At 38.9% G+C, this 14,170-nt stretch overlaps 1 protein-coding gene across 1 annotated transcript; it reads right to left on the bottom strand.

Moving 5' to 3' along the window:
- Positions 1-17: 17 nt before the first annotated feature.
- On the bottom strand, positions 18-13,959 carry LOC128008693 (probable ATP-dependent RNA helicase DDX31). Its single transcript, XM_052592897.1, has 21 exons — positions 13,849-13,959; positions 13,605-13,735; positions 13,173-13,489; positions 13,005-13,080; positions 12,860-12,903; positions 12,718-12,788; positions 12,428-12,492; positions 12,092-12,136; positions 11,928-11,969; positions 11,760-11,824; positions 11,286-11,405; positions 10,899-11,005; positions 10,315-10,529; positions 9,639-9,806; positions 8,194-8,253; positions 7,160-7,210; positions 6,938-7,077; positions 6,376-6,460; positions 5,743-5,854; positions 5,199-5,394; positions 18-582 (listed from the first exon to the last, which is right to left on the bottom strand). Exons 1-21 carry the CDS (start codon positions 13,874-13,876, stop codon positions 435-437), a joined length of 2,286 nt encoding a protein of 761 aa, XP_052448857.1. The 5' UTR covers positions 13,877-13,959; the 3' UTR covers positions 18-434.
- Between the last annotated feature and the right edge of the window lie 211 nt (positions 13,960-14,170).

Genomic DNA, 14,170 nt, shown 5'->3' on the forward strand with positions numbered 1-14,170 from the left:
TGAAACAAACACACCTATTAAATACAACCCACTTTAATATAAAATTTAGTGAGTGTTTTACAAAATTTTGATGAAACTGCTTGCTTTCCTGTAAATCACATTGCTTAAATAGTCATATTTATGGCACCACATTTATGATTATGAATTCATAGATCAACAGTGACATCAATTGTAAGCGATAAAACATTCCTTATGCACTTGACTCTAATACGCCTATTTTACCATCTGTATAAAAGCTTTTTTATGCAGATGATAAAAGCAGATTTTCGGACCATGCTGCTGACAATTCCTGCTTTGTCTCAGGTAAAAAAAAAGTGTCACTGCATAAAAAAACACCTGAGTGTTCACTCTGAGAATCCACCTGGCTGCAAAGGACACCCAACTCAGCACATCTCAGCCGAAAAGAGTCTCCGATCTCTACAAAGTCCTCCCCTTCATTCTGCAGTAGATTGCTCTTCCTCGGCTTGACCTTTATTCTTTTTCCTCTTCTTCTTAGACTTGGATTCTCCATCTATCCCACTGAGATATTCGGAGCGCATTAGGTTTGACACACGTTCTTTCGCTGTGAGTTTCTTGGGAGGCCTGAAAAACACACACACAAAAAAAAACCCATTTCACTCTTATCTGTATTTAAGAAGCCAAAACCGAAACAGAATAAAGAAAAAAAGGTCAGATATAAATCTATTAACTACAATGATTAACAGGAACTGTGTGTTCAAAAGCATCCCAAAGCATGAATCTGAGATTTATCCTGTCAAGGTAGGCTGGCTAGCTTGAGACCAGCTAAACAAATTTCCCACTGTCGTCAATAAAAGGCTTGTAGACAGCAGCGGGGGCCTGATGTAAAACTAGTGACTGTTTATCTAATCAATAACTCTGGAGAATGAAGTGTCTCTTTGCCCCCGTGGGGCTGCTTAAGGATCCAACACACACACACACACACACCTCATGGTGACACACAACAGACTCTACCCCCAGGGCTTAGAGCAGCTATGAGATAGCAGTTATTGATCTTTTGGTCCCTGAGCACTCTACAGGGACCCCTACAGGCGATATGAAGCATGTATACAGAGGAAAGGTGTGTTTATATTATATACAGTATAGAATGTCACCATATTCACAAATAATAAAAACGTGTCATAAATATAATATATGCCTCAGCAGAAGTGGCCCATCAGCTGAATCAGCGTTAAAACCAAACTTCATTTCGAAAGTAAAGATTGTAGAGAGGTAGATCTACAAGCAGAGCTACAAAATAGAATTAAATTATGCAAAGCACCTGAGCACAATGACATAACTAATGCTCCCAAAACTATTTAGCTTTAACAGCTAGACTGGAAAGACGGACCAAAGAACAACACAAAACACAGTGTGGGACGTCCAGAGAGACACAAGGTCCCCATAATTTCTGACTAATGAATCTCTGTGATTTGTTTGTCCATGAGTTTTCCACTCATTTATGAAAAAAAAAAAAATTCATAAAGATTATGGTTTCCACTGAACTATAAAGCAGCACAACGGTTTTCAATAGTGATAATGACAAGAAATGTTTCCTATGCACCAAATCATCATATTAGAATGGTTTCTGAAGGGTGTAATTATAGACTGGTGTAGGATATAGGATATATGCAGGAATAACTTGTATTTTAAAATATTAAAACAAGTGTTTTACATTATATAATTATTGTACATTAATAATATTAGATTTGACTATTTTAGATTAAATAAATGCAGCCTTGATATGCATACGTGTCTATATACACTCCATATTAATTTATATTATCAAATAAAATATATGAACAATAAAATATTAATACAACATGCAAGAAACTCTCAAAGGTACTGGGATGTGTCTGTGTATTTTTGGTTGCCTGTAAGGGCCTCTCTCCCGTGTACCAGAGGTCTTTGTTGTCGAGTCGCGTGTCCATAAGTGTGTGTGTGTGTGTGTTTTATTGGTGTGATCTGCTCATTACAGAAATCTTGTATGGACATGGACAGTGTACACCACAGCCAGCTGTAATGAAGTCTCTCCTGACACGACGGCTAGACTTGACTGAGTCCGTAAGACAGCACAGCACAGCACAGCACAACACAGCAATGTCACACACACAATTAGGCTGGGAATAGTAAATGTTAATAGGGCCAAAGCACTGACCAGTTAAGTGGTATCGGCATAGTGCATCAAGAATATTCTATAGAGAGTGATGGCTGGAAAATAAAGATGTCAGCTGTCAGCTATGATGGCTGATAAGTTCATTACGGCTGTTGTCTGGGCAGCGGAGAGAGAGTGTGTGTGAGTGTGTTATGGCTGCTCTAGGGGCAGCTCCTTTGGGGACTGACCTATTGTCCCGATCCATGGGTTTCATTCACAGGTCCTGCTGCAGGTCACCCTGCCAATTACTAGTGGTTAGACACTTGCTTCTCCCTACAGTGTCTGTGCCAGCATGGCACAAGTCAAAACTCAACACTACCATAAAGAAGCGTACCTTTACAAATTAAGCCATAAAACACAAAAATATACAAAATAACAAAATGTACAATTCTGAAATCATAAAAGTGGATCAAATGAGCAGGGCTTCAAAAAAATTTACAAAAATTGAGGCAGCCACTGTCTTCTAATTAAAGCCAAATAACTTTTTTTTTTAAGCTGACAAATTACAAAATCACCTGATAAAGATGGTTAGGTTTTAGTCACTGCATTTTATTGCAACGACAAGATGACTATTACTGATTAGTGGGTACGGCAAGTAAAAAAAACAAAACAATTATATATTATCACACACACACACACGTATCTCTCTCTCTCTCTCTCTCTCTCTCTCTATATATATACACACACACATGCATATCTCTCTATCTATCATAAATGCTCTCTCGTATGAGTCATTTCTTCACAATTCGTACATCGCAAATTGTGCTGTGTCGCTCTAATAAAAATAGAAACCTTTCATGAAACGCAGTCCTGACAATCTCTTAAATTATGGTCACACTTTTAGATTTTGTCACATTTAAAGTCATGACAGGACTTCACGCTTATAATTTTACATATAAAGCATTCTAGAATGAAAGTAGCAAGTTTGAGAACACAGCGCCCTTCCAAAATGGAATAAGATCTTCTTTAAAGAACGGGAGTTGGGCGTCTGTTTTATTACTCCGAAATAAAACAACGTGCCTCAATTACATTTTATGTGTCACTAACCTTGAGTTAAACAACTTTAACATCAGATTTTACCAAACTGTACCTGACACCCCCTTTACAGCACACAGAGGCTTTTGAGGCTTTATCTCAAAGGCACACTGAAGAACTGAGGGTTAGATGAAAGAGAGTGTAGTAAAATACAACAGAATACACGCACAATAACAGAAATGTTCAAATGACGGCTCTGGTCTGACAAGAGAACTGTGATCACTGCGTGTGCGGGTCAGCTATGAAACATGCTGAACACTACAGGAGAGATACTTATGTCAATATTCTTTATTTAAACAAAAATGCACACGGATTCAGATAAAGATTTCACTGTGTGACAGTCATGATGTTCAGCATGGCTTTTGGCTCAGTTTAATCAGGTGTCCTGTGGAGAATCTGATCACACAAAGGAAGGCCTAGACCAACACATCCATGCTTGAGGGCTAGTCTGGACATGACCTTTGCTAACCAGACCCTACGCTTGCAGAGTCACATTCAATCCTGTGGGAAATGACCACTAATAACCATACAGTGTCAAGCAGTGGTTAGTGGCCTAACAACCGTACTGGCCATATCATCAGTACATAATCAATCATCACCATCCGAATTATGCCTACTTCCACCAAAGACTCCTATCAGATTTAGTAAAGCAATTATTGGAACAAGAATACATACTTTGTGAATAATGCTACTCTGCATCACACCTTAAAAGGAAGGTGAGGGAAAACAAGAGGGGTGAGTGTGTCAGAGGTGAAAGGTAAAACTCGCAGCTGGTAAAAGCAGGACTTGACTAGTCCTCCTTGACCCTGTAAAGCTCTGCTACACTGAAAGACTCAGAGCTGCCAAGAGGTGTGTGTAAGCTGTGGGCTTTTCTCCAGCGTAGCCCTGCCGGCAATTTTCAGGGCAGCTGTGACAGGACAGTTACAGTAACAGGACGTCTTCCAACACAACTCAAAGTCATTTCTTTTCCTTTTTCTACAAGAAGTGATAATTGATGCAATCTTGTACCAGAAAGGGTTTTGGTGGTTTCACATAGGCTGTGTTTTGCTAAACACAAGATTTATAGTCTTGCTAAGAAATGGAAAGAGTACTGGTTCTCTGGTACCTAGTCAATACTAAAATAAAAAAATGGAACTATTCCTATTCTCCCTACAGCACACGTAGTACTGAATCTACAGACTCAATCTGATTTTGCAGTGGCTGTTAAACAGGTTTAAATTACTTGTAAACCTGAAGCAATGTTTGCTTAATAGAATATTCTTGAAGACTAACTCCTGGTTTCACAAACAAGGCTTAAACCTAGTCCCAGACTGAAATGTAAGTCTGAGTTGGTTTAACTGAAAGAAACTTGCTCCGACTGATCTTAAAATCCTACACACCAGTAATGTGTTTTCAAAGGCAAGTTTAATCAACATTACTTAAATGTCCTAACTGAATTATGGCCTAATCCTGGTTTGTTCTAAGCTCTGTCAATGAAACCAGGCACAATAGTTTTCATTAATTAATTGTTTTAATTAACTCTTGATAGTACTTAATAGTATAATTTGTTGAAATTTATATAGAGAATCAAATTTGTAGGTATCGATTACAAAATTTGGTTTGATAGTTTAGTCAAACAATGAGCTGCATTCCCAATTCATTATAAAATCATGCTCTTTTGGTTATAATATACTCAATCACTGCCTTACTTATTCTGGGATACACTACCTAAAATGCCTTTACTATAAATTTTATGTAATGCATCCTTGCTGAAAAAAAAAAAAACTTATTTCTCTCTTTTTTTTTTTTTTTACTGACCTCAAACTTTTTGAATGGTGGTGTACGACATTGAATTAAACAGAACACTAAAAAAAAAAACCCTGAAGAGGTTACAGAAGCCACAAAGAAAAATATATAATCAAACAGAACATGGCTAAATTTATCTAAAAGCAGAACTAGAACATATTTTCTGGCAACGCAAACTGTTTGACAGATTCATAAATTACGGTTCAACTTCTAAAACTTGCAGTACCTTTTGGCTTTGTCTTTGCCCTTTTTGGAGTCTTTGCTGTTGGCAGGATTGGTGGTTATAGAGCTTCCCAGGCCCTGGGGTGCGTCCCTCAGGCCAAAGCTCTTAGCAGCGTGGCCCAGGTGCAGGCTACGGATGTGGAAGACGTGTTTCAGACTGGAGGGGTATGTGGTGTATGCTCTCAGGAAAGACTGCAGTGCTACAGGGCCAAAAAAAAAATAATTTATAGCTCAGATAGTAGACATTTCCAAGCACTTTAGGGATTTCACTAGCAATAAAGGACTGACTTTAAATCATATTTTACACTTAATGCTTTATTGTTGTTGTATTTATTAAAATATTTTATTGATTACAGTCACAACTGCAATACCAATGTAAATAGCAGAAAATTATGATTTAGAGGTTAAATCATTGTAAAAATGTCAAAAATATCTATATATAGCTAAATTTCTCCTACGTAATGAAGAAGTAGTTGGACTGCAAAAGTGTAAAACAAAACATCAGTTTAACATGGTTACCCTAAATGATAATTCATTTTCTGGCTTACCACTCTTCGCTGTTTGCAGAGACTCGTTATTGGCATGAACATAATTCTCAAAGTCAGTCTGTAAAACAGTGGCTCTCTCTCGCACCTCCTGCTCAAAAGCCGTAGCTGATCTCTGCACAGTCGTGTACAAAGAGACACACACATCAAAGATGCACAAAAATGAATGCATTACATTTCAGCAATTATGTGAAAAAAAAAAAGAAATCACATTTTATTATAATAAAAGCCAATAAAAAACCAAAAGCATCACATAAACATCACTGGTTATACACACTAATGACACCTCCCCTCCCCATCAATGACCTTTGACCCTCAAATGAGGCTGCTAACAAGGGGGGAGGCACGGGTGAGGATTACAACCAGCCGATTGGTGCTGGGAGGGAAAAGGACATTAAATCAGGATTAGGACTGACTGAGCGCTGGCAGAAACATTTGCCCATTGTTGTCAGACGGCTCTCATTGTTGAGAGGGAGGTGGGTGGAAGAAGATGAAGAGAAAGCCATTCTTCTCCCACAGCTGTTCTCTAGACCTGCATTTTCAACCACATCAATTCTTCAACCAAGACAGGAAAGTTCTAACAGTTATGCACAGTCAAACAAGTCAGCATTGACTCAGAGAGACGTCAGAAGTTACCTTACTATCCCATTTGCCTCGGCCTTTAAAACGCTCGTCCTTCATCAGAGTGGCCAAGATGTCCTCCATCTTCATCTCGGACAAACTGAGGGAGCCAAGAAGTGTAGATGGATATAATAAACAGATATATTAACCAATGGGAAAAAAATAACTTTTTCCAGACAGTGAGTTGTCTGGGTTAGATAGTTTAGATCAACACAGAGGCCTGCTAACCCCATCAAACTCCTCCTGATCATCCTTTAGTACTGTAAACTGTAACGTGAGCCAAATATCATAGTCCTTGTGCCAGCAGAACAGATTCTGCTCTCATGCAGAGAGACTGCAAGTGTGTTTTCTCTCTGCACTGGAAGCCTGTCACAGAGTCATTAGTCCAGCTCTTGACTATTATATTGTGAGCTTTGGAACAGAGACAAGAGCAGTTTGACCGTCTTTAATCACAGTGTCAGGGACTGGACTTCATCCACACATCAGACAGGACCTGCCCCACAGTCCCCTACTGCTGCGTGGGAGTTCACTGAAATGATAAGTAAATGTGATATAGATGAGATGTCAGTCAGCACACCTGATGTTGTGGTTGGCCAGCACATCCACAAAAGCCGTCTCAGAGGGGGTGAGGAAGAGCAGGCTGCTGCCCTGAGCTCCAATCCGTGCCGTGCGGCCCACACGGTGGACGTACTCCGCGGCAGAAACAGGAGGGTTATACTGCAACCGAAAGATGATATTCATTTAAAAAATAATACTAGAATTGCAAGAGTTACGAGTTTTACACAGAAAGAAATCTAACCTGAACAATCCATGTAACCAGAGGCAGATCCAATCCACGTGCAGCCACATCCTAGGGGAAAAACAAAAAGACATTTAAATATATATATTAAATATATACATTTAAATAATTAGAACAAAAGCACATAAAATCAAAAATTGACATTTTTGAGATTTAAAATACTAAGATGTTCTACAATAATATATAATTAATAGTAAAATAACACTGTGTACAACAGTGCATAAAAAGATTGTGATGGAGTAAGAAAATTCACTTAATTGTGATTAAGTTGGCTCATTCTTGCTCCATAATATTCAGTCATATCCTAGCTTGGTTTGTCATGACACTGGGGTCTTATTTGTTGGTCTGACAAGAGCAAACAATGTTCTTGATTAACCTGATTCACTATACTAAATGTACTATATTGCCTTATTTTACAAATCCACTGCCACACTATGCTATTATGCTCTTGGAGTAACGATGATATTCATGGCTCCCTCCTAGTGGGACTGAATCTGCTTCCTTATGGATCGCACCAGCCCTGAGCTTTAACCACTATGCCACACTATTATTATTTAAAAAAAAGTGTATTTAGACAATTTTCAATCTTAACTCCAGCTCAACCTCAACTAGCCTAAACCTTGAGTTGAGGTGTCTGGAGCTGGTACATATGGAGACCAACACAATGCCATGCCAGGCTGTCAACAGGAATAAAAGCACTCATTCACTCCAGGAGCCCTTCTGCAGAGTGACAAGATAGAGGAGAAGGGGGTGGAGGAAGGGGACGCACACACCTGTCCAGAACACTTTTGTATCAACTGAAATTATTAGATCAATCAATGCATTGAAGAGACAATTAACAAATTGTTTTTTTAAATTAGGAATCCTTAGATTTTAAGAGTTTACCAAAGAAAATTCACAAATTCATAAAAAGCTAATATTTAATTATATCCAATATTCAATTAAATTTTTATACATATTATATTTTAACATATATATTTAGACTGCATTCAGGGTCCGTTACCATACAAATGGTGTAAATCTGAATGACTTACCGTGCACAGCAGAATGCCAGTTTTACACTGTGAGAACTCCTGGAAGGCTTCGGTGCGTTCCTGAAAGTTCACAAAACAGTTGCCGTTATGTTTCTAAGGTAGACAAGAAAACACGGTATACAAGAGAAACACTTAAGCTTAATCTTTAATTACAAAGTTATATGAGACCATATTCCAGCACAAATAAGTATTTGCATTTATATTACAACAAAAGATGAGGCAGAAACATGGATGAGAGCCCATCTGAAGATGGGATGTCCGACAGCTCCTCTCTTTTTCTGCATGGAGCACAATCTGTTGTGTACTGGAACAGCTGGCCCTCTCCTGCAGCTCTCCTCATCGGAGGAGACGTCCAGAGCTCAGCCAGTGCTGTCCCATTACCAAACCCATCCATAACACTACAGGCCAGCACCACACCCAGACCTGCTCTCTCATACATCTGACCGAGAGACTTCGAGAGTCCCCTGCCCTTCCAGTGCCATATGGGCGACCCATGGCAGCTCCATTTGTGAGGGGGGTGAGGGTGCAGGCTGGACAGTGGCAGGATGCAGTTCCCCTGACACTGCCACAGGGCACCAACTGCTGCTGCTTCCTGAAAGCCAGCTGGCCGAGAGCCGGTGGACCCCACCAGTCAACCAGACCATGATGGTCTAACCTAGTGTCATATGTTGCTAGTGATTCTGGATGCTTTTAAGAGACATGATCATTTCAGCAGAACAGAAGCATGGGCTCCTTTAAACTGCTGTTGTAGTCCAGGGCTGGAATACACCACACGACTTTACTTAGCCCAGATTCAATTTACAATCTGGAGAAGTCGATGCCAATTGCTGAAAATCAGAGGCATTCTGCAGATTTGAGTTAATAGATTTTTTTTGAAAAATCATGTAAAGTATGATGGTCAAAGACTATGATTCCATTCAGTCAGAGAATATCAAACATTTTTGCAATTTTGATACAATTTTAGAACACATTATTTCACGCATCTCCTGGCAAGAAGCCACATTTTTCAGCGTGACTTTGTCTCGTCATATTTGGAATAGCTTGAAAGTCTGGAAGTGTGTGGTCCTCAATAGCGTATGATGCCACTTGATAGAATTAGACAAATTCGGTGTATGGTGCCTGCGGTTTTAAAAATCTGTTCAGATTCTAAAAGTCGTGTAGTGCATTCTAGCCTTAAGGTAAAATCTGAATATTTAATTCCTGACTGAAAATCATCAGTGAGGCTATATAGAACAGATGCATACTAGCTTACCATGTATTTAAATACAAAATTAATATTTTTTTGAATTTATATACATTAAACATAGCAGTTGGTAACAAATTATTTACACATATCAAGTTGAATGTTAAAGCTACAGCAGCAAAAACAGACAAACAAATTCTGTGCATCCTGTGAACAAAACCTTGAGTATGATTATAACAGGATTTGACACATAATGTCTCACCTCTTGTCTCATGTTGCCATGGAGCCTGTAGAAGTTAAGGGATGTTGAGGTATGTTTGGTTGATGCAGTGCTGGGCTTCACACAGAGGACTGCAGTGAAGAGAGCAAGCAGAAACTCCACAGCCTCACAGCTGGATATGAAAACTATAATCTTCTGCCGCTGCTCAAACTATGTACAAAAACACAATAAAATGCTGAGGTCCAGTGACCGCTACTGTGCAACACAAGCAAACTACTTTGTTACAGTTCTAGCAGTAATAACATCGTTGGTTATCAGTTATCATCATATTTTTGTAACTGTTACTACTGTTCAAATATTTGTGGTAAGAAAGATATTTTTTGAAAGAAATTAATCCTTCAGCAAAGATGCATGGAATTGATCAAAAGTCATTCATAATGTTTCTTGAGCACCAAATCAGCATATTAAAAGCATTTCTGAAGGATCATGTGACGGGAGAAATGGCTGCTGAAAACATCACAGGTATAAAAAAAATAAACATTTTTAAATGTATTGAAAAAACTAAACTTTCCATCTTATTTCTTCCCACATTTGGTAGATTATAAAACATTTCAATAATACATCAGGTCAAACTGAAATGATTTGATGTGATCTAACGTGTAACACAACAATCCCACTGAGTGTTAATAACTGGGTTTTAACATATGGTGTCCTGTACCTTGCATTTGGCCAGAATAAAGGCAGCCAAACAGACCAGGTGGAGTTTGCTGGGCACCACCACCACGTGCTGCTGCAGCCTCTCAGGCACTGCATAGCTGTCTGACAGAGCCTGAGGGGCCGCCTGGGGACACGCTTCAACCGTGTCCTCGCTCCCCTCTGACACATGGATACTCACAGGCTCCTTCATACAGATACTGGCTAATCGGGACAGTCCTGGACGTGAAGAGAACAGGGTCAGCATAAACGTTTGCACACCTAAATAGATTGTCACCAAAATCCTTTTTTGATCAAAATGTCATGAGAGTAATACGTTTCTGTGACTTAGCACTGTCTAAAACTGGAAGTTGCTATACTAGGCTCAAAAACGTTCAGTCTTCACTGGGATAAAGAGCCTGTTCGGTCATGCAAAGCAGAGACAGGCTAGACCTGAGAGACACCAGCTGTCAGCTCATCCTAGTCTGCTTCTGCTTGAATAAAGACAGTGCTGTACCTCCCAAAGTCTAAAGCGAGCGCTCATGCCACTGCCTTCCTTTAAATCCAGACAGACTCTGGACAGTGGTAGGGAGCGGACGATGAGCTTACCCTCGGTGAGTGTGGCTGAAAGCAGCACATTCTGCCTGGCAAGTCCAGTGGCATTCAAAGCATTCAGAATCACAGTCAGATCTTTCTCAAAGCCCAAATCCAGAGTCCTTCAAAACAGCATGGATAAACTAATCAAATACAGGGATACTGAGACACCTTCAAAATAGGGCAGCAAGAACTAATAAATAACGCTGATAAAAATTGCCAATTTAAAAGTAGTGAAAAACATTTTAATGATTAAAAGAAAGCATATTTATTTGAATAGAAGTTTAATATCCAATTAGGATATGAATAAAATTAACAATTAAAGGTTAGAAAATTTGTTGTATCCGCAGCCCTAATGTAAACCACATTGTGTAATTTGTTAAATTCAGCAAACACACTGACCTGTCGGCTTCATCCAGAATGAGCCAGCTCACAGCACTGAAAGCAATACTTAGAGTGTTCTTTATGTGGTCCACCAGTCGGCCTGGAGTCGATATCAGGATATTTATGCCCTTCCTCAGTCTGAGATCAAGACAAAGACCAGCACAAACATAAGGAAACACAGCAAGACACAGTGCAGACTGAAGTGAAACTGCAGAATGAGCTACACACTACTGTTAAAAGTCGGTAAGATTTTAATGTTTCTGACAGAGGTCTCTTACACTCAACAAGGCTGCATTTATTTGATCAAAACCACAGTAAAAACAGGAATACTGTGAAATATTATTAAAATGTTTTTAATAAAAAAAAAAAAAAAACAATTTAATGCTTCTGTAACGCAGGATACAATTATTTTACATTTGACTAAACAGCGGAAATCGAATTCAGACCTCTTGCAGTAGATGTATGTATATTTTGTGTTATTGTGCTGTTAACCTGGCTTTTTCCGCTTTTCTTTTCTCTCCTCCCATCAGAACTCCCGGCACAATCCAGGTGAAAGGCTGGAAGGAAAAAATACAGTGAGTGACTTTTAATGAATTGAAAAAGAAGTGGTTCAATTATGACAATACAGCATAATAATCTAGCAAAAGTGCAACTCCTCACTTTTAGAAGCTTCTGAAACATCTGAAAGCTCTGCAGGGCAAGCTGAAGGACAACCAGAAACAGATCCATGTGGAAGGAAATAAAAAAGGGTACATGTAAGGGGAAATATATATGGTATAAGATAAATCAGAAAACCATGATTGTTGTATCATTAAATACAATACCTCTCTGGTCGGCACAATCACAACAGCCAAAGGTCCATCTGATCTCTGATGATGAAACATCAAAAGTTGATGCACATGACTATAAATAAATACACTTGAAATGGTGCAATTCTGACTCAATTTTACCAATTTATTTTAATTTATATTATAATGTGCAGTGTTGAATGTCTGACTGCTAATGACCCCAATTTCTCCGCACAGAATCAATAAATGGCCTAACTATTTCAAATAAACAAATGTATTCATTTTAGCCAACTATGACGGCGTAAAACATAAAACGAAAATGACTATGTGATCAGTCAGTAAAGTCTTGATGCCGAGTGTAGGTTGACCTGCCTTCACTTTAGGCTGCATCGCTTGTAAGAACTGAACCACTGGAATTCCATAAGCCAATGTTTTTCCTGTAGGAAATATTTAGGAAAATAATATGAATAATCACACCTTTTAAAGTCATTCCTGTTTTTGTTCTTTCTTTGTAACTTCTAACAAACACTTTGGTGATTTTTGATATTTTATAGCTCAGAGTAACTACGACACACGGAATCTTTGTAAGCAATTAAAATAATGATCTGAACAGTCAATATCTTATTACATTCGATTTACACGAAACAGGCCAGGAATCCCACCTGATCCAGTCTGGGAGCGCACCACAGCATCTTTACCGGACATCAACACTGGTATGGTTTTTTTCTGGACGCTGAAACCACAGGTGATCATGAGAAAAATGCAAAGAGATGGACAATAAAAGTTAAAGTGAAGCTACAGTACCTTGTCATACTGGTCACATTCAACACCTTATGGAGCGTTGCCACCTGTAAAATAGTTTAGACAAGGAGAGAAAGGTAGAAGACTAAAGACAGACGCAGCATTTTAGTTGAGAGATTTGTTAAGTGATATTAAAGTTTGTTCGTACCAGATGAGGATGTAGATTCAGTTCTTCAAATGTGTTGCTGGTGAACACTTTCTCCTTTACTTGATTTACAGCAGGACTGGGAGAAAGAAAAAAAAAAAGCATGTAAAAGTCAATTTTGAGAAAGATGAGTACATTCACACAAGCTCAAATGCGTTGCATCTACTGTACCTGAGGACATCAGGGATCTCTGGGTTGTTTCTGAAGAGAGACGATGTCTTGATAAATGGTCTGCCATGGTCTCCATGCTCTTCGGAAGCTTTCTTTGGCAATGTTTTCACCTTTGATGGGGACTTTGCGGCAGACTTTTCTCTCTGGTCTCCGTTCTCCTCGGTGTCTCTATTATCACTCCTCTGAGAGGGGCTTCTGGGGGATTGCAGCCTTTGCTTATGTGTTTGCTGTTGACCAGTTTGATTAATCTTCCTCTGTTTGGAAGCGCTGCTCTCCTGGGGCTCGAAGACAGCCTTCCTCTTTGATTCCAACTTTTTCTGTTACATCAACACAAGCGTTACAACACTTCACAATCAGGCTGAAAGAAACTTGTACGTACATCAGTGTGTAATGACAATGCCAGCAACAACACAGAGTGCAGGACTGACTCACCTGTGTCCATTTCTCTGCTGATGACAGAGGTCTTCGGTTTGTCTTTTTGTCAAACTTTACGGGAGCAGAGGAGATGTTGAGCATCAGCGTGTCCTCAGCCATGACGGTAAACGGGTTGTATAACGTTACTCCTATTAAAACAAGCGGTATACTAGCGAAATAATTGTAATAATTGTCAGGCTAAATACAAGTAATGTTCACTTTTAAACAGTAAAAACACAACATAAACTATACATGTACATACTAATGTTCCACACGTGTTTTTCCAGCATCCACTACAACGTGAGGAAACTTCCGGCTAGGACGTTACCAAAATAAAAGTCCGGCTTCAGTGAGCAGTCGTTTTCATTCCCCCGAAAGTGTCAACATATTGAGTTATTTAACCACCGTTATTTTTGTGCTTGTTTTTCAGAACTGTTTTATTTAATTAAACTTTATTTACACTTTTTACTTAATATAAAATTAAGCTCCATTTTTATAAAAGTTGTTGAAAATTAAGCATTTTAATTAAATTAATTTGATTAAATTAATTTGTAAAGCTTTTTAATCAAGCATTTTAATTAAGC

This window comes from Carassius gibelio, chromosome A5 (assembly GCF_023724105.1).
Source record: "Carassius gibelio isolate Cgi1373 ecotype wild population from Czech Republic chromosome A5, carGib1.2-hapl.c, whole genome shotgun sequence".
In the NCBI taxonomy this organism is placed as follows: Eukaryota; Metazoa; Chordata; class Actinopteri; order Cypriniformes; family Cyprinidae; genus Carassius; species Carassius gibelio.